The 21,901-nt window shown below is 38.6% G+C and overlaps 1 protein-coding gene across 2 annotated transcripts in view; it reads left to right on the top strand.

Moving 5' to 3' along the window:
* Positions 1-21,901, top strand: part of CFAP44 (cilia and flagella associated protein 44) — a 168,000-nt gene that overhangs the window by 119,385 nt on the left and 26,714 nt on the right. For both annotated transcript variants that reach the window (XM_066346884.1, XM_066346883.1), the window contains 2 exons: positions 1,248-1,422; positions 14,784-14,961. In XM_066346884.1, the coding sequence (XP_066202981.1) occupies positions 1,248-1,422; positions 14,784-14,961 (353 nt within the window). The remainder of the gene's footprint in view (positions 1-1,247; positions 1,423-14,783; positions 14,962-21,901) is intronic.

The following is a 21,901-nucleotide window of genomic DNA, read 5'->3' as shown; positions in this document are numbered from 1 at the left end:
GATGGCCCGGGCGCTGGGGATGGCTCCTTGGCCTCTGCCCCAGGCGCTAGAGTGGCTCTGGTTGCGGCAGAGCGACGCCCCAGAGGGGCAGAGCATCACCTCCTGGTGGGCAGAGCCTCGCCCCTGGTGGGCGTGCCAGGTGGATCCCGGTCGGGCGCATGCGGGAGTCTGTCTGTCTCTCCCCGTTTCCAGCCTCAGAAAAAAGAAAAAAAAAAAAGAAAAAAAGAAAAACAGGAACATGGCCTATCACAGGGCCCTCTGTCTAGCCTCAGTATCTTGATCCTTCATTGATTGAATTTGTCTTTATGCTGAATCACACTTTTCTGAATCACATCTGAAATTCCCATAGCCCCAGAAACATTCCTGGTACACAAAGGCTTAAAATGATCATTCAGATATATTTTGCCACCCCTATACATCTTTACTGTTTTTTCCCCATCTAGTTCAGGGAGCAATTTCTGGAACAGTAGTAGGATATGTGATAGGAATGTCAAACTCAATGTCAAACTTATATTTGAGGAGATGTATACCATAGATGTACCAACATTTCCCACACCACCTGGCCCCTTCCTTTTTGGGCTGCAATGGGAACCAGTCATTGTCTGCGTTCTTTGTTCTAATTTTTTCCCACATACCAGATAAGAGAGTGATGTTCCTCCTTGAATCACTGTGCCCACCACTCATGATCTCAAGTCTGGTGTTAATTTTCAGCGCTAGCATCTCAGACACAACATGCCAAGCGGCCTTGTCCGAAATTATAGATTTGATTGTATGTTTCTGGTCAGTTTTTCATTGGCCACAAAGTACTGCAGTTGGTATATGTCACCTCCAATTATACATCTTAAATAGGATTCACTTGCCTTCCCTTTCCCTACTATTCTATCACAAATACTCTTTTTTAGCTTCCCAGTATATGGCAGTGGTCCATTATTGTTTATTGTTTATCTCTCTGTCATATATAACATAATATAATAAATATAATATATAATATAATATAATATATATATAATCTTGCTAACTTTTCAATAAGGTCCTTAAAAGCTAATATTGTAACTTAGATTTCATTATTTCATATTCTAAAATATTTGTTATGAGGTTGAATTCATGGTAGTTGCTTAATAAATAATGTGATTTTCAGATTCATTGTATTTTCTGGATTTAAAAAATGTAATAGGTTGAAAACAATATTTGAGAATTTCATTTTGATGTTTCAAAAAGATTGAAAAAAATGTTGACTCTTTGTACAGGTGCAAGTATTAATGAACCAGAAGAATCAATTATTGAAAAAGGGAAGCGATTTCGGCCTAAAACCCTGAGTCAAATTATGGTGCGCAGTCAAATTGAGAAAACTAAGAAACTTAAGTTAAAAGCTGAAAGGGCCCAGATGAAGATTCAGCAGCGAAAAAAAGAATGGGAGGAACTGTAAGTTTTTATGTAAACTCTTTTTTTTTTTTGCATTTTTCTGAAGCTGGAAACAGGGAGAGACAGTCAGACAGACTCCCGCATGCGCCCGATCGGGATCCACCCGGCACGCCCACCATGGGGCAACGCTCTGCCCACCAGGGGGCGATGCTCTGCCCATCCTGGGCATCGCCATGTTGCGACCAGAGCCACTCTAGCGCCTGGGGCAGAGGCCAAGGAGCCATCCCAGTGCTCGGGCCATCTTTGCTCCAATGGAGCCTCGGCTGCGGGAGGGGAAGAGAGAGACAGAGAGGAAGGTGCGGCAGAGGGGTGGAGAAGCAAATGGGCACTGGCCAGGAATCGAACCCGGGTCCTTCGCACGCTAGGCCGACGCTCTACCGCTGAGCCAACCGGCCAGGGCTGTAAACTCTTTTATTTTAATATGAATCTCTCAAAATATCTTAATGTCAATAAACAAATGTTTTATTTAAATAAAAAAGTGAAATAAACAGAAACAAATAGAGATATTAAAGATGGGTCAGCTGGATGTTTTAGGCTGGTGATACCTTGGTGGAACTTCCATGATCCTAAGCCTTTCAGGTCCAAGAATGTCATTTTATTAATATACTCAGAGTGATTTTTAAGAATTAAGAAATTCTTTTCATCCCAACATCAAGAAGATGTTCTCCTGATGTACTTCTAACATCTTACAGTTTTGGTCTTCACCTGGTCTAACTGTTTGAAATTAAGTTTTTAGATAATTTAGTGAGATACTGTTGTTTAACAAGCATATCTTCTATTTGTTAATTAACCACCTATATATCTTTGGTGAAATGTCTCTTCATGTCTTTTGCCCATATTCAAATAAGATTGTTAGCTATTTAAATGTTGAGTTTTGAGAGTTTTTAGAAATATATTTTGATGGTGTCAGAGTAATGACAGTGTGAGATATACCTCTGATCTCTCCCCTTAAAATTTCAACAAATTGAACAGCTATCGCGCAGCAAAGCAACCCCAATTGGGTTTGCAGGCTTGCCTGAAAGATCCCCACACTGAATGCACTAAAGTTGAGAAGCATTCAGAAGAGGGCTGGGAGATAAGATGCACTTGAAGTCAGTTTTTGTCTGCTGGGGCTCTGGAGAAGAGGGAAGCCGGGAGTAACTGCTTTTTTGTTTGTTTGTTTGTTTGTTTGTTTTCTGCTGGGGCCATGAAGAGGAAGGAAGCTCAGGCTGTCTGGATTTTGTCTTCTGGGTCTCAGGAGAGGGAAGCCTGCAGTGACTGTATCTCCTTCTGTGGGGAGGAGAGGTGACTGAGATTGAGAGGTAGAGGGAGAGATACTAAACCAATGCAGAAGCAAAAGGAGGGGTCACAACCAGTGTTCCCACAGACTACTCACAACCCACACTTGGCACAGAGACAAAGAAAATCAAACTGTGCCTTGCAGCCTCCCACATCCTGCCTCTCTCACCATGTGGGTACAGAGTGTCAGAGACAGACTCCCACAGGTAATTCTTCAGAGCCACAATCTCCCCAAAAGAATGAAGGTGCTCTGCGTCTGGTCCCCTGGTCTGTTAAGATGTGGAGAGGAGTGCCTGGAGGCTTAAGATCACCATTGCTAAAGCTGTAAAGCCCAAGCTGTAAAGCCCTCAACACATCCCACCTACCAACATGACTGTGGCCCTGCCTACATCTCAGTGGAGGTCAGCCCAGGAATTTCACAGAGCTAAAACTTATAATACAGTGGCACCTACTGAACGAAAACAGAACAACCTCTCAAAGCTGAAGTATTATTTTTCTTTTCCCCCTCTTTTTTTTCTTTTGAATTTAATTTTATTTCACTTTTAGATTTTTTATTCTTATTTGTTGTGGATGTTTTGTTTTTATTTTTTTGGTTTTGTTCTCTGCTTTTTTTTCATTATTTGTTATTTAAAAATTTTTTATACTTTTTATTGTATCCTTCACTTTCACTTTTTATATTTTTAGTTATTTTATGTTAGAGTTCTTAACAATACCACTCTCAAATGCCATCAAAGAAGAAGAAATCAAATACCTTGGCTACATAAGAAAGAAACATAGTTCAGAAAGAAACGATAAAATCCACAGAAAGCAAGCTCAGTCACATGGAAACCTTGGATTTAAATGATAGAAAATTTAAAATTGAAGTTCTGAAAATACTCAATGAGATGCAAGAAAATACTGATAGGCAATTTAATGAGCTCAAAAACCAAATTAAAGAACAAAATAAGTACTTCGCCAAGGAGATTGAAACTTTAAAAACAGAGATGAATTAATAACAATACATGAATTAAAAATTGAGAAAGCAATTCAGTTAATAGAACAGGCCAGAGAGAGAAAAGAATCACTGACATTGAAGCCCACCCACTAGAGATGCTACAGAGAGAAGAGAGAGACTCACGAATTTAAAAAAACGATAAGCTCTATAAGAATTGTCTGATTCCATCAGAAAGAGCAATATAAAAATAAAGGGGCCCTGGCCATTCTTTTATTCTTTTTTTTTACTTAAAAATTACATGTAAAGGTATGACATTGATCAATAAGAGTACATAGGTTTCACATAAACATTTCTATAGCATTAGAACTGTTGATTATGTTGTGTACCCAACACCCAAAGTTGAATTATTTTCCATCACCATATATTTGTCCCTCTTTACTCCCTTCCCCCAACCTCTTCCCATCATCCCCTCCCCCTGGTAACCACTTCATTTTTATCTATGTCCACATTTATATCCCACCTATGTGTGGAATCATATGGTTCTTAGCTTTTTCTGATTTATTTATTTCACTGAGTATAATGTTCCCAAGGTCCATCCATGTTCTCATAAATGGCAATATAGCATCATTTCTTATGGTTGAGTAGCATTCTATTGTATAGATGTACCACATTTTCTTTATCTAATCCTCTATTGAGAAACACTTTGACCCTTTCCATGCCTTGGTCACTGGGAATAATGCTGTAATGGATATGGGGCTGTATGTGTCTTTATGTACCAAAGTTTTTGAGTTTTGGGGGTAGATACCCAGTAGAGGAACTCCTGGGTCATATGGTAGCTCTATTCTTAATTTTTTGAGAAACCACCATGCTTTTTTCCAGAATGACTGTAACAGTTGACATTCCCACCAGCAATGAATGAGGATATTTTTTTCTCCAGTCTCTCCAACACTTGTTATTACCTGTCTTGTTGTTAATAACAAATCTAACAGGTGTGAGGTTGTATCTCATTGTAGTGTTGATTTGCATTTCTCTAATAGCTAGTGAAGATGAGCACTTTTTCATATATCTGTTGGGCATTTGTATGCCCTCTCGAGAGAAGTGTCTGTTCAGGTCCTCTCCCCATTTTTTAATTGGATTGGTTGCTTATTTGTTACTGAGCTTTGTGAGTTCTTTATATATTTTGGATATTCATCCCTTATCAGGGCGGTTGTTTGAAAATGTCATCTCCCTTTTGGTTCATTGCCTTTCTTTTTTGTTGTTGGTTTCTTTTGTTGTGTGGAAGCTTTTTAGTTTGACATAGTCCCATTCATTGCTGCCGTCATTTCCCTTTCCTTTGGGATCAAATTCCTGAATTGTTGTCTATGGTCAAGGTCCATGAGCTTACTATGTTTAGTTCTTCTATATAATTTATTGTTTCAGATCTTATATTTAGGTCTTTGATCCATTTTGAATTAATTTTTGTTAAGGGGGACAAACTGTAGTCAAATATTCTTTTGCATGTGTCTTTCTAATTTCCCCAGCACTATTTATTGAAGAGGCTTTTTTTTTTAAATCTCAATTGTGTGTTTCTGGCTCTTTTGTCGAAGATGTTTTGTCCATATATATGTGGTTTTATTTCTGGGTTCTCAGTTCTGTTTCATTGATCTGTATGTGTGTTTCTCTGCCAGTATCAGGTTGTTTTGATTATTGTGGCTCTCTAGTATAATTTGAAGTCAGATGGTATGATACCTCCAGCTTTATTCTTTTTCCTCAGGATTGCTTTGGCTATTAACATTTTTTTATGGTTCCATACAAACCTGGTGATTTTTTTTCTACTTAGTATAAGAATTACATTGGAATTTTGATGAAGATTGCATTAAATTTGTATATTGCTTTGGGTAATATGGCCATTTTAATTACTCTATTTCCCCATGTATAAGATGCACCCATGTATAAGATGCACCTTAATTTTGGGGCCAGAAATTAAAAAAAATGTATTACATAAAGTTATTGAACTCAAGTTTTATTTATCATAAAATTTATAGAATTCCTCATCACTCTCAAAACTCCCGCCCATTAGCTTGCCCTCATCTGTGTCTGATGGTGAATCACTGTCTTCATATATTGCCTCGTCCTTAGTTCCATCCATGGCATTTGAAATGCCACAACCACTGTATAAGATGCACCCAGCTTTTAGACCTCAAATGTTTCAAAAAAGTGTGCGTCTTATACATGGAGAAATATGGCATGTTGATTCTTCCAATCCATGAGCATGGAATATTTTTCCCTTTCATTTTGTCTTTTTCAATTTCTTTCAATAATGTTTTGTAATTTTCAGTATATAGGTCCTTTACATTCTTTAAGGTTATTCCTAGGTATTTTTTGTTGTTGCAATTGTAAAAGAAATTTTTTGTTGTTAATTTTTCAATGTGTCACCGTTGGCATATAGGAAAGCAGTGAACTTTTTTTTTGTGACAGAGACAGATAAAGACAGAGAGGGACAGATATGGACAGACAGACAGGAAGGGAGAGAGATGAGAAGCATCAGTTCTTTGTTGAGGCACTTTATTTGTTCATTGATTGCTTTCTCATACGTGCTTTGACCAGAGGGCTACAGTGGACCGACTGACTCCTTGCTCAAGCCAGCGGCCTTGGGCTCAAGCTGGTTAGCCTAGCTCAAACTATATGAGCCTGCACTTAAACTGGCCACCTCAGGGCCTTGAACCTGGGTCCTCTGCATACCAGTCTTACACTCTAACCACTGCACCACCACCTGGTCAGGCAAAGCAGTGGACTTTTGTGTTGATTTTGTATATTGCAACTTTACTGTATTGGTTTATTGCTTCTAATAGTTTTTTGGTGGAGTCTTTTGGGTTTTCTACATACAGGATCATGTCATTTGCAAAAAGTGATACCTTTACTTCTTCTTTCTCAATATGGATGCCTTTTATTTCTTTCTCTTGCTTGATAGCTTTGGCTAAAACTTCCACAACTATATTGAGTGGAGAGTAGGCAGCCTTGTCTTGTTCCTGATTTTACAGGAAAAACCTTCATTTTTTTCACCATTTAGTATAATATTAGCTAGTGGTTTGTCATATATGGCTTTTATTATATTGAGTTCCTTTCCTTCTATTCTGATTTTATTGAGTGTTTTAAACCAGTGGTCCCCAATCCCGGGGCTGTGGACTGGTACTGGTCTGCAGAGAAAGAATAAATAACTTACATTATTTCCATTTTATTTATTTTTAAGTCTGAATGATGTTTTATTTTTAAAAAATGACCAGATTCCCTCTGTTACATTAATCTAAGACTCACTCTTTTTTTTTTTTTTTTTCTGAAGCTGGAAACAGGGAGAGACAGTCAGACAGACTCCCGCATGCGCCCGACCGGGATCCACCCGGCACGCCCACCATGGGGCAACGCTCTGCCCACCAGGGGGCGATGCTCTGCCCATCCTGGGCGTCGCCATGTTGCGACCAGAGCCACTCTAGCGCCTGGGGCAGAGGCCACAGAGCCATCCCCAGTGCCCGGGCCATCTTTGCTCCAATGGAGCCTTGGCTGCGGGAGGGGAAGAGAGAGACAGAGAGGAAAGCGCGGCGGAGGGGTGGAGAAGCAAATGGGCGCTTCTCCTGTGTGCCCTGGCCGGGAATCGAACCCGGGTCCTCCGCACGCTAGGCCGACGCTCTACCGCTGAGCCAACCGGCCAGGGCCTTAAGACTCACTCTTGATGCTTGTCTTGGTCATATGATACATTTATCCGTCCCACCCTAAAGGCTGGTCCGTGAAAATATTTTCTGACATTAAACTGGTCCGTGGCCCAAAAGAGGTTGGGGACCACTGTTTTAAACATAAAGTGATGTTGTATCTTATCAAATGCCTTTTCTGCATCTATTGATAGAATCTCATAATTTTTGTTGTTTGTTTTATTGATGTGGTGAACCATCCTTGTGCTCCTGGAATAAATCCCACGTGATTATGATTTATTAATTTTTTAATGTGTTGCTGTATTCAATTTCCTAGTATTTTGTTTAGGATTTTTTGCATCTGTATTCATTAGCAATATTGGTTTGTAATTTTTTTTTTTTGTACTGTACTTTCCAGGTTTTGATATGAGGGTTATGCTGGCTTCATAAAATGTGGCTAGTGTTTATTGCTTCTTGTATTTTTTGGAAGACTTTGAGAAGGATAGGAACCAAATATTCTATGAATGTTTGGTAGAATTCACTAGTGTGACCATCTGGTCCTGGACTTTTATTTTGGGGGAAGGTTTTGATAGTTGTTTCTACTTCCTCCCTGCTTATGGGTCTATTTAGGTTTTCCACTTCTTCATGACTCACTCTAGGAAGATTGTATAGTTCTAGGAATTTATCCATTTCTTCTAGGTTGTTATTGATATATTCGGTGGCATATAATCTTTCACAGTATTCTACTCTGATCCTTTGTATATCTATGCTAATTTCTCCTCTATCATTTTGGATTTTGTTTATTGAGCCTTTCTCTTTTTTTCTTAGTGAGTGTAGCCAGGGGTTTGTCGATTTTATTTATCTTTTCAAAGAAACAGCTCTCTGTTATATCAGTTTTCTCTATAGTTATTTTGTTCTCTATTTCTTTTAGTTCTGCTCTAATTATTACTATTTTCTTTCTTCTGCTGACTTTGGGTTGCCTTTTTTTTTTTTCTCTTCCTTGTTCCTTAAGATGTGATGTTAGGTTGTTTACTTGAGATCTCTCTTATTTCTTGATATAAGCCTGTATGATATAAACTTTCCTCTTATCATTGCTTTTGCTACATCCCAGGAATTTTGATTTATTGTGTTGTCATTTTCATTTGTCAGCCTATATCTTTTGATCTCTGTTTTATTTCTTCCTTGACCAATTCATTTTTTAGAAGTATATTGTTTAATTTCCACATTTTTGTGTGTTTCTTTACTTTTTTTTTTTTTTTTTTGCAGTTGAATTCTAGTTTCAAAGCCTTATGGTCAGAAAATATGCTTGGTATAATTTCAGTTTTCCTGAATTTGTTGAGCTTAGTATTGTTACCCAACATGTGGTCTATTCTTGAGAATGTTCCATGTATGCTGGAGAAAATGTATAATCTGAAGTTTGGTCCCTGCTGGATCCCTCCTTTAGGTGTGCCATTTGTGCGGCTAGTGGAGTCTAGTGTTGATGTGGTCTGCAAACCACTACTGGTTGTGTTGGTTCTGGGTCTTCTTGGGAAAAGTTTGGGTACCAGTTGATATCAGACATTGATTGTAACCTGCCATGGGCTACATGTCTGGAGCTACTACTGTGTTCACTGTTTGTGTCTGCATTTTCTGTGCCTGAGTGTGTATGGGAGGGGCCAACCTGTGTATAAGGATTGACTTCCTCCTGCTTAGAGATGACAGCAGCTCTGTAAAAGGGCCCAAGTTTCTTAAGATTTGTCCCCCCCCCTTTCAGCTGTTCCATCTCTGCTTGCAGCTGCTTGGTCTTCCCACAGAGTCTTCTGTAGAAAGACCGTAGAGTGGGCTCAGACTGGTCTCACCCCAACCAACCTTTACAAAGATTGCAATCTTGGTGGGTTAGGGCAGTGGTCGGCAAACTCATTAGTCAACAGAGCCAAATATCAACAGTACAATAATTGAAATTTCTTTTGAGGGCCAAATATTTTAAACTTAAACTATATAGGTAGGTACATTGTTATTAACTTAATTAGGGTTCTCCTAAGCTGGCCTTTGCTAAAAACATCGCATGCTATTAGGTCGCATGTGGCTCGCGAGCCGCAGTTTGCTGACCACTGGGTTAAGGCAACTGAGGTCAGGAGGACAACATTAGTGGGATCCCCTACTTAGGGGCCTGTTGGTCAGGAGCTCAGTATGGGGAAAGTGGCCCCTACTCCAGAGCTTAATTTCTCAGCCACTGTCAGATACTCCAACTCCATTTCTTCCCAGGGAGGTGAGCAGCAGCTTCAGGTTGGGTGGGGCTGATAGTTCGCTCTGCAGAACTTCTTTGAGCTAAGGAATCCCTGGTCTAAGGATAGAAGATTGAGAGAGTCTTCCACTGGGACTGATTGTGACTTTCCCCCAGGTGGTGGCTAAGCCCCTCAGCCAGTCCCAACAATAGGCTCCAAGGAACTCATACTTTGAATGTCTGAGCCTGAAACCTCTTGCCCTTCCCCCTGTAAATCTGAGCCCAGTGGGGCAGAGTATTCAGGACTTGGGCTGGCTGACTATGAGGCTCTACCTTGTCCAATGCCCACAAGCTGCTGGGAATGTACTGACCACAGAAAGTGTAATTTGCCTCAGCTGGGTTTGGTGCCTGACAGGCTCTCCCTTAGGATATGCTGCTAGTAATGCTAGTTGGGTCCTGCTCTGATGTTGTTTGTAGCTGGCCACTAGATGCATTGTTTCTGGGCCTCTTAGGTGGGAACCTGGTGCAGACCATTGTAAGACACTGCCCCTGGCTGGCCCTCCAAAACCTTTTTGGAACTATAAGTGATCCAGAATTTTTGGCTGCCTCTGCTGGGCTTAGGTGCACATAGAAGGACCAAACTGCACACCTAGGCTGGCTTTTACCAGCACTGAGCCTGGGCCAGTCAGCAAACAACCCAAGGTTCCTCCTGCTGCCACTGTCTGCTGGTGCTTGTTAGGCTAGTCCCCCCCCCCCCCCATAAAACCTCTGATAGAGTAGAGAGGGTAGGACTACTCAGGCATCAGGAAAGATGGTGGGTGTTGTTCCCACCCCAGGGCCCCAAGTGTTGGTCTATTCTGAAAATTTTCACAGACCTCAGCAGCATATGGCCACCAGGAGTCTGGTGGGTGTGGCCTCTGAAACCCAGAGATTTGGTCTGCCAACAGTCCAGACAGTTTTTATTGGATGTCCCATGAGTCACAAGCACCAGTTATATTCTTAGGAAAGTAGGGGGCAAAGCTCTAGCCTCAAAGCCAGACAACTGAGTCACTATCACCCCCTTGAGTCTTTTCAGCCACCTGCTTTCTGACCAAGGCTACTTCTCACAGGACCCAATGTCCATAGAGTGTGGCAGAGAGATTCCTGAGGGTCAGGTAGTTGCTTTCCCCCAGGCTGATGCTGCAGGAGAGGATTGCTGCACTGTAGAAAGATGGTGTCTGCAGTATTGGAGAATGATTCAGCATTGGAATTCCAGTGGCTGTCCTCCCCCCACCCCCCCGTGTTTCTCCCAAGGGCTGCCAATTTCATACTCTCCTCATGTGACTCTAGTCCTATTAGCCTATTCTCTGCTGGATCCCAGGGTAAGTGACTCTGAATGATATTTTCTGCATTGGCCCTTTATGAGGGTGCCTGCACCTCTGAGAACTCCATCTCTTTCTCGCAGGCAAAAACCTTGCCTCTTTTCACTGCCAAGAACTATGTGAGCACTTTTTCTATGCTCTGGTGCACTAGGCTGGGGCACCCAGCCTGGAGCTTAGGACCCACACCATCCTGGGCTAACCTCCCTGGCAGCAGCGACCCGCAGCCACTGCTAGCTCCTGGTAGTAGGGGCAGCCCTTTTTTGCATCTCCATTCTTCCTACCAGCCTCAATATGGCTTCTTCTGTGAATCTTTGGTTATAGACTCCTCTTCATTTAGTTTTGAGTTGGTTTTTCAGGATGATTGTTCTTTATTTTTTTCTTTTTAGAGAGATAGAGAGAGGGATGGGAAAGGAGAGAGATGAGAAACATCAATTTTTAGTTGTGTAACTTCAGTTGTTCATTGGTTGCTTCTCATACATGCCTTGACCGGGCTCAAGCCAAGCCAGTAACCCCTTGATCAAGCCAGTGACCATAGGATAATGCCTGTGATCCCACACTCAGGTCAGCAACTCCACACTCAAGCTGGTGAGCCCATGCTCAAGCTGATGATTTCAGGGTTTTGAACCTGGATTCTCAGCCTCCCAGGTTGATGCTCTGTCCACTGCACCACCACCAGATCAGGCAGGATGATTGTTCTTAAATTTAGTTATAACTCCAGTTTGGTTCTGGAAGGAGGTGAGTGGAACATTTATTTGCCTACTATGTTGCCATCTTGAATTCTATTTTCTGAACTTGTTTTTTCTTAATATTCACATGTAAGTGTGATTGTATGTATTTTCTTTTTCTGTCTGACTTACTTCATTTAACATAATGTGCTCAAGGTCCACCCATGTCATTGCAAATGGCAAGATTACATTTTTTAATGCTGAATAATATTCCATTATGTGTGTGTGTATGTATGTATTCCATTTATATACAGTAATACCTTCGTTTTTGTTGACTTCAGTTACCATCAGTTTCGGTTTTCATCAATTTTTCTGCGAAATATTTATCTGTTTTCGTCAGTTGTCTTGGATTTTGGGATTTCGTTGGCGTGCCCATGAGACCTCGCTGCTAATTTTGCGGGGAAAAAAAGGGTAACCCATGCATTCTCTTGCTCAGTGTGGGATTATTTCTTGTGTGAGCATCACCCCGTGCGTCTAGCCAAACAATTCCATTGCTTTTCAGTGTTTCTGTGCTTTTTTTTTTTATTGATTGAGAATGCTAATACTACAATTACATGTAAGTGATTACTGTGTATACAGTATCTGCACCTCTCTCCCCTCCTCGCTGTCTTCCATACACCAAGAAGAGTCTTCAGAAAGGTAAATGTCATGTTAAATGTTCATTTATTCTTTATATTAGTCTTTTATATTCATTTTATATTAATTTTCTATTGTTTTTAGTATTAAACACTATGTTTATTCTCTACAAAATGTGTTTTGGGTATGTATTTTGGAGTGTCTAGAACGAAATTGAATTTACATTGATTCATATGGAAATAATTGCTTTTGTTTCTGTTGGTTTTGGATTTCGTCAATTGTTTTCAGATGGAGTATTGACGACAACCAAGGTGTCACTGTATATGCACTATATATTTTGTATATCTACATTATATGTATTCCATATATATATGTGTGTGTGTATAATTACATATACATACATACTACATATTTTTTATCCATTCATACATTGGAGGACACAAGGTGCTTCCATATCTTGGCTATTATAAATAATGCTGCAGTGGACACATGGATGCATGCATTTTCTTGAATTGATATTTTCACTTATTTTGAATAAATATCCAGTAGTGGATGGCTGGATCGTATGTTAATTCTCTTTTTAATTTTTTAGGAGCCTTCATACTGTTTTACATAGTAGCTACACCAACTTACTTCTATCAATGGTACACAAGCGTTCCCTTTTTTCTGTATCCTTGCCAGAATTTATCTCTTGTCTTTTTGAGAATAGCCATTTAACAAATGTGAGGTGATAATCTCATTATGGTTTTAGTTTGCATTTTTTTGATGATTAGTGATGTTGACTTCCTTTTCATGTGCCTGCTAGCCATCTATATGTCTTCTTTGAGGAAAAAAAAAGCCTATTAAGGCCCTCTGTCCATATTTTAATCAGTTTTTTTTTGCTATTGTGTTATATATAAGTTTTAAAAGTATATTTTGGATATTAACACTTTATCAGATATATAATTTCCAAATATTTTCTCCCATTGTGTACATTGCCTTTTTTTTTCTTGCCTAACTGCTCAGTCAAGGACTTCCACTACTATGTTGAATAGAAGTCATGAAAGTATGCATTTTTTTCTTGTTCCTAATCTTAGAGGAATGCTGCCTATCATTCAATATCTGAACATAATCGTTTTGTATATTTTTGTTCAGTTTTCTAGTTATTTATACCATGAGAATAATTTTGAGCCTTCTTTCTCTAACATGGCCAGAACAGAATCATATGTTTGTGCTTGCTTTCTCTTTCTCTCCCACCCTCCCTCCTTCTCCCTCCTTCACTCCTTCTCCCTGCCTTGTTCCCTCTCTGGCCTCTCTCCCTCTCCTTTTCTTTCTTTTAAGAATATTAATTCTTCCTTTTAGCATTGTCATATACAAATGAAGTATTGTCAATGCTATGCATTGTCTCTCCTATTTTATATGTTTGTTTTCCTAAAGAATTTGCAAGATATGTACATGTTCATGTTGACTGATGGGCTTCACTTTAAAGAATTATATAAGTGGGTTAGGGTCCCCCAATGAAGGTTCCTACAGTGGGGTGCCAGCCCATAACCAGGATGCCTTTAGTACTTCCCAAACACATAGTTCAGTTTCTATAATGATAGTTATGTAGAGATTAATTCTTCAGTTTCAGTCTAGTTGGAAATGTTGCTTTGTATGTATGGAGATGGGAAAGTTGGGAGGGTTTAACTGGTTCAAGCATCCCTGTTCAATCCTTAAATTTATTTTGCCAAATATATGATATAATGTCTAGCATTCCACTCTGTGCTCAATACTTGCCCCTTATATGTTTACAGCCTCCTAGGAACTCTACCAAAAAGACCATATTCATCTTGTTTTAGCCTTCTGTGGGGAATATTCTGGGCCACAGTTTTCTCTGATCTGCTTTATCCATTAATATACTATAATTTCATCTTCTGTCTTCTAGAAATACATCACTATTACTGTTGGCTCATGGATAGCTATCTCATTCTCCGCCTTTCTAATCATTTGTTCCCTTTACTATCTCACAGTATCATTTCTCTGGAATTTGGAGAGAGAGGAAGGCATATATATATGTATTTATATATATATGTATGTATATATGCTATAGTTTTGAATTAGATCCCTCTTTGAAAAATGTTATGATAAATTTTGTGACAATCACTTATACTATTAAAATTTTTAATTAACTTTTTAATGAATAAAATACCTTAACCCATATCTAAGCCTTAATTTCTATTGAGGAAATAAATAACAATGTTGATGTAAATTGCTTAGAAATGAATCAAAGCCAAGGAATGATTCAGATTATATAAGTGCCATTCCATTTGGTGGATGAACGGATCTATCTATTTATCTATCTATCTATCTATCTATCTATCTATCTTTATTATTTTGCTTGGGATGCTTTAACTTTAAATCTATCTATCTATCTATCTATCTATCTATCTATCTATCTTTATTATTTTGCTTGGGATGCTTTAACTTTAAAATCATTTTTAAAGTTATCTTTAAAAAATGATTGAACTCTACAGATACAACATTACAGATTAAGAATTATACTCTTGCTTTATTATTGAATTTGATTATATACCTATAGTAAAGTAGACAAATTAGAGTTTATTGTTATATTTATGGCTGAATTATCTATTTTCCTCATAGGTACAAAAGTAAACCGGCTGATAACTATGAAGATCCCAAAGATATTCAAGCCATCAAAGAGGCTCAGATGTATATGGGAGACTTCAATCTAAAGACAGCCCCAGACTATAAGATACCGGAGCACATGAGAATAAATGCTGCCAAGAAAGAAGAGGAACTGGGACAGCTAGACTCTATGGTACTAAACTACGTTTTATTTGACAGAGAAGAAATACCTGGGTTTTTAATTGAATTCTGCTAAACCCACCCATTTCACTATCAGGTCCATGCCAATATATAGCCATAGAAATTTAGAACTGGAAAAGACCTCCATGTTTATAGAGGCCTCAGTTTCCTCATTTGTAGGAAAGGGGCATTATTTTAGGTAATCATGGAAAATATTGTTGGGAGCTTTTTAAAATGTTTTTATTCTTATTTAACCTTCTCACTAGTAGTTGGTCTATTCAAATTTTTTATTTCTTCATGGTTCACACTTGGAAGATTGTATGTGTCTAGGAATCTATCCATTTCTTTTAGGTTGTCTAATTTGTTGGTGTGTAATTGTTAATAGTTGTCTAGTGTTAATAGCATTTCTGTGGTATCCGTTGTAACTTATGTTTTATTTTCTATTTTTTTCTTGGTGAGTCTAACTAAAGTTTTGTCAATTTTGTTTATCTTTTCAAAGATCCAACTTTTAGTTTCATTAGTATTTTCTATTTCTTTCTATTTTATTTAATTCTACTCTGATTTTTGTGAATGTCCCTTTTAGAACTGTTTTTTATGCATCCCATACATTTTAAAATGCTGTATTTCCATTTTTAGTTGTACTTTTTGAATTCCCCATTGATTTCTTCATTGAGCTATTGGTTATTGAATAGCATATTGCCTAATCGCCACATATTTATGATTTCCCCTGTTTTCTTATTACAATTGATTTCTAGTTTTATGTGGTTAGAAAAGATGCTTGATGAGATTTGAGTATTCTTAAATTATGGAGACTTATTTTGTGGTCTAATATGTGATGTAACCTGTAGAATGTTATATGTGCACTTGAAAAGAATGTGTATTTTACTGCATTTGAATGGAATATTTTGTATATATTATTAAGTGCACCTGGTCTAATGTGTTGTTTAAAACCGATGTTTCTGTATTGATTTTCTGTTTGAATAATCCATTGATGGAAATGGGGTATTAAAATTTCCTACTATTATTGTATGCTGCCAGTTTCTCCTTTTAGGTTTGTTAATAGTTGCTTTTTGTATTTTGGTGCTTCTACATTAGGTACATAAGTTTTACAAATGTTATATTCTCTTGTTGGCTTGACTCCTTTTATCATTATGTAATGCCCTACTTGTCTTTTATTACAGTCTTTGTTTCAAAGTCTGTTTTGTCTGAGATAAGTATAGCTACACTGGCTTTCTTTTCAATTATATTTGTATGGTATATCTTTTGCCATCCCTTCACTTTCAATCTTTGTGAGTTCTTAGATCTGACGTGAGTCTCTTGTAGGAAGTGTGTAGATGAGTCTTGTTTTATTTTTGTGTTTTTTATCTATTCAGCCACTCTGTGTCTTTTTGATTGGACTTATTTACATTTAAAGTAATTATTGATATGTGTGTCCTCATGACCATTTTCTGATTTCTGTAGTTCTTCTCTATTATTCTCTTCTTCTCATCCCTTGTGGTTTGATGACTTTCTTTAGTGTTATGTTTAGATTTCATTCTCATTATCTTTTGTATATCTTCTATAGGTTCTGGCTTTGTGGTTACTCTGAGGTTGACATATAACTTAAGTTGATACCAGCTTAAGTTTGAATGCATTCTAAAAATTCTACATTTTTACCTCTCGCCCTACATTTCATCTTTTGTTGTCATGTTTTACATCTTTTTATTTTTGTGTGTCCTTATTTTACTACTTTTTTATAGTTTGTTTTACCATTTTTTTGCCTTTTAATCTTTAAACTAGCTTTATAAGTGGTTAATCCACTACCTATTTTTGACTCTTTCATTGAGATTTTTACTTTCATTTTTTAATTACTGGATAGTGCCTTTCTTTTCAGCTTAAAGAAGTCTCTAATATTTTTGACAAAACCATTTTAATGAGGATGAATTTGTTTAATTTTGCTTGTCTGGGAAACTGTTTATCTTTCCCTTAATTATGAATGGTAGTCTTGCTGGGTAGAGTATTAGTTGGAAGTGTTTTCTTTTAGTATTTTGAATATATCATGCTTTCCCATCTGCAAAATTTCTCCTAAAAAATCATCTGATAGTCTTATGGGGATTCCCTTGTACACAACAAGTTGTTTTTTCCTTTAAAAATTTCTTTCTTTATTTTAATTATAGTGTATGTTGGTATGAATCTCTTTGGGTTTGTCTTTTTTATTTTTATTTTTTTTTTAGTGAAAGGAGGAAAAATTGAGAGACAGACTCCCACATTCACCCTGACCAGGATCTACCTGGCAGCCCCCATTTGGGGCCAGTGCTCAAAGCAATGGAGCCACTGGCTGCAAGAGGGGAAGAAAGAAAGAAGGGGAAGAGAAGCAGATGGTCGTTTCTCATGTGTGTCTGATCAGGGATCAAATCTGGCATGTCCACACACTGAGCTGATTCTCTATCCATTGAGAAGACTGGCCAGGGCCTGAGTTCATCTTTTTTTGAACTCCCTGTATTTCCTGGACCTGAATGTCTGCTTCCCTCCTCAAGTTGGGGAAGTTTTAGCCATTATTTCTTCAAATAAGTTGTCTGCCCCATTCTCTCTCTGTCTTCTCTTGTCTCACTTAATGTTGTCTCATAGGTCCCTTAAGCTATTTCCCTTTTTAAAATTCCTTTTTCCCCCTGCTCTATTTGAGTGAGGCTTACTTCCTTGTCTTCCAGGTCAATGTTTTGCTTTTCTACTTCACTTAGACTATTATTGAATTCCTTTGGTGTATTTTCCATTTAAGTTACTGTATTCTTCAATTCTGTGACTTCTGTTTGGTATTTTATTAAACTTTTTTATTGCTTTGTTGAAGTTTTCACTTCATTCATTCATTTTTATTAGCTAACCTTAAAGTTTCTACTGGAACTTTCTCTAGGATGAAGGTGCTGGCAGGTACCATTTATGCACTCTTAGTCTACCTGGCTAGCTAGCACTGGTGCTGGCAGGTGCCATTTTTGTGCTTCTTCTACCTTCTAGCACCTATAGGCCTGTTCCACCCCCACTGGCCTTCAGATCAGGCTATTTGAAGGTATCCCCTTGGTGACAGTTGCACAAATCAGGGCTCCAGATGAATGTGCAGGCTCCTTTCTGGGAGGGACCAGTGAGCTGTAGTGAGGCTAAGGGAGAGCATAAAGATAGTGTCCCCCAGCCTATGTTCCCTGGAAAGTCCTTTGTAACCTTTCAATGTGTTGTAATAGAAAGCTAACCCTTTAGGCCATTGGTTCCCAAAGTGTGTTCCAGGGTGCACTGGTGTACCCTAGAAGATTTCCAGGTGTGCCCTATGGTATTCCAGAGAAATATGTTCCTGTTGGGGACCAAAAAACCAACAGGGTTTTTGGAGTTTAGATTTTTGGGGGACAGAGGTGTGGGGAATTGGCTGAAAGCTGACAGTCTGTCCAACCCCCCACCTCACTTGCCTGATTAGGTTGCAAAAGGCTTTTAAGTTGTAGTGCTGAATTGTTTACACTACCCCCCATGTTCCCTGGAAAGACTAGAGGCAAGTTTCTTCTATCCTTTGGTGTAAAGTTAAGATGATATGTATGGTGGGGATTTTTTGCACTCAACACAATTAAGAGTAAAAAGAGAGGAATTCTTTAATGTATTGATGAGGAAATGAGAGCTTTCCATTCAAATATATGCCCAAACATTGAAGAAATTGCTAGGACACATCAGGCTCATGTTTCTCATAAATACAAGAATGAAAAAACTTAACACATTTGTGCTGGGACCTGCCAAATTTACTAAATCTTACTAAGAATGTATCTATATATATAAAAAGATAACTTTTTTGTCAACTTTTTTATCTTTTAGCCCCTTTTTTATGAATTCTAAAACACATAACAAAAAATGTAACATAAAAATGTTTTTTAATGTCAAAATAAATTTCATTTGTCATATTTATTTCATTTAATTACCATAAAAGCATGCTTGGACTTTATATATTTTGCTTTAATATTTGACTTAATTATTATAACGTATTTCTCAGAAATTTGTATATAGTGTGCTTACAATTATTTGTAGGGTTTTAAATGCACCTCAACTTCAAAAAGTTTGAGAATCACTGCCTTAGGCTGATGATATTCCAGGACAAGTAAATGGACCTTTTTCATATGAAGACTGGGGAGGTATTTGAGTCAGCTATCTGTGCCAAACCCTGGGTGGGGGTAGCTTGCCAGGAACTGTCTCTCTGATTGCTTCAGTCCTGTGGGGCCTAACAATACAGTCCCTCATGGTCACAATAGCCAGGTGCTCAAGGGATATCCTCTCTGTGGACTGCATGCACCTGCTGATCTCAGTGGGGCTGCAGGAGGGTGTGTGAGTGGGTGAGCCTGCTGGTTACAGCAGACTGTGGAAGGATGGGGTGGTGGTGGCGAGGAAGCCTGCTGGTTTCAGTCAGGCTGCATGCTGCAGCAAGTGCATGGAGGTGGGACAAGCTGGTAGGTGCTAGAAGGTGAAGGGAGCACAAAAATGCTTCATCCCTAGAGAAAATCCCAGTAGGCACTCTAAGATTAATTAATGAATCTCCTTTACATATGGTCTAGGCAGTTTTTAAACTACTACTTTTGTTCTGGGTTCACATGAGTAAGATCACAAGTGAGCCCTTTAAGAGATGACTTTCCTTTATCCACAGAATTTTGGGTCTCCTGGCCATAAACCCCATTATTTTTAACTGAGAGATAGAGAGAAAGTGAAGAAGGAAAAGAGATGAGAAGCATCAACTCATAGTTGCCGCACCTTAGTTGTTCATTAATTGCTTCTCATACATGCCTTGACGGGGGACTTCAGCCAAGCCAGTGACCCCTTGCATAAGCCAGAAACCTGGAGCTCAGGGAAGCAACTTTTGGCTCAAGCCAGCAACCTTTTCGCTCAAGCCAGCGACCATGGGGTCATGTCAATGATCCCACACTCAAGCCAGTAACCTGGTGGTTTCAAATCTGGGACCTCAGTGTCCCAGGTCAAGTCTCTATTCACTGTGCCACCTCTGGTCAGACAAATCCCATTTATTTTTAAAGCCAGATTTTAGGAGGGTGCCTAATGTGGAGTATGAATTCCTCACTCCTCAGAGAGATGCTTCAAGTTTGTGAGATCTCTTCCTATTGTGGGTAATTATGCAGGGTGGTTTTGGCAAGACCATATTTCTGCTTCTTCTGCCCATATTGATGTGGCCATTTTATCCTTTGTTGTGGAGAAGCTAGCTGTTCAACTAGATTTAAGGTCTTTTTTTCAGAGGGAATTGATCCATACATCGTTATAGATTTGGTATGTCTGCGGGAAGAGGTGAGTTCAGGATCTTCCTATGCTGCCATTTTGAACCACCCCCCTTGAATATTTTATTAGTACTAGTGACCATTTGGGTTGCTTTTCTAGCTTCTCGTCGAAGGTCCTTTTTGTTCCATCTTTCATGTTACATTCATCATCATAAAAAAATGTTCTTTTACCACAATTTGTCAGTCATCCAAACTGAAATTTCATAATCTAACTAGAGATGATAGACAGGTGTGATGTTTAAACTGAACTGCATTTCACTAAAATCCACTTTATTAAAATGGCAGCATAAAAAGCATAAAACAATGTAGAGCACACTATTCTATAAGTCAGAAGATTGGAGTTATGTACCCAGTTCTAACACTTAATAGCTATGTGAACTTTGTTAGTCACGAAAATCTCCCAAGCCTCAGTTACATTGTTTATAAAAAAGGTATTAATCCAATTAACAACAATAAGATATATCTAGTATACTTCATAGGGTTAATTTAATGGTCAAAGTCAATAAATGGTCATTCTTGTCATGGTTAAATTAAAAATGATTGGAAACTATCAAAGATTTTGGAAATATTTACAGTATAGTATATATCCCTTCTTACCATGGCCAGTGTTTAGATATGTGCATATTTGGAAAAGAAAGGGTTGATGGGTAGAGAGGGCTCCTCTAAGTGGTAGCTTTTCAGCCACTAGACTGGTTTGGGTTTCTTTTAAGCTCAATTCTCAGTCCTGTAGGTGCTTCAGAAGTGGTGCCCCACTGATCCAAATGCTGAATTTTAAGTTTAAGCCTTAATGCATTAAAGCATTGTTCTTGAGAGTATAAAACATTACCTATATTTTATTACAGAAGTAGTAAATATACAGATTTAAGTTATGTAAGACTGCTTGGAAAAGTGCCTTTTATTTCTTTTTAATCTGTGTATTTATGCAGAGTAACTTAATAGACTTTGGACCATCTAGTTGCCAAACTACATACAGGAACAGGGTTGCCTGGGCCTGTAGGCTCTGGTAAGGACATTTAGGAAACAGACAAGAGAGAGAGCTGGTAACAAGGGGGACATGGACCTGTATGGCACCTGTGGATGGAGGCAGGGGGCACAGCTTGGCTTAGATTAAATAGAGAAGGAAATAAGGAAGAGTCCTAGAACCTCTTGATGTAATATGATACTGAAATTCTGGATCATTACCTTGCCTGCACATGGAGTAACAGTAATATGTGCAAAAACAAAAACAAAAACAAAAAACCCAGAGTGCAAATAGGCTAAATTATAATTTGGTCCTAAATTATAATAAGGCAATCCTAAGTGAGTGTAAGCCAATGGTATTTGAGTTTCTGTCAGAAAAGGAGAGTTATTTCTGTGTACCTGACCAAAGAATGACCTTCCCCTCCCTGAGACTGGCCAACTACAAGCCATCAAGAAGGGACTACCATTGAGTGGTGGGAGGGAAGGTCAGGGGAACTCAGCCCTGTGAGCCAGCTGAGGGATACCACAGGTCATATCCAGACTTCCTTCCCTCTTTGGAGATGCTAAATGGGAAAAATCCTAAAAACTAGAGAAAAGAATAATTTAGTAGTGAACAAGACTGATCAGATAAATTTTGACCTTGAATTTTTGTAAGGCATAACAAAAGTCAAAGGACAAAAGCAAATCATATTTGAAACTGTCCTTTGTGAGTGG

Source organism: Saccopteryx leptura, chromosome 8, assembly GCF_036850995.1.
Source record: "Saccopteryx leptura isolate mSacLep1 chromosome 8, mSacLep1_pri_phased_curated, whole genome shotgun sequence".
Taxonomy (NCBI): domain Eukaryota; kingdom Metazoa; phylum Chordata; class Mammalia; order Chiroptera; family Emballonuridae; genus Saccopteryx; species Saccopteryx leptura.
The sequence above is the reverse complement of the archived record's forward strand: the minus strand, read 5'-3'. Positions and strand labels throughout refer to the sequence as shown.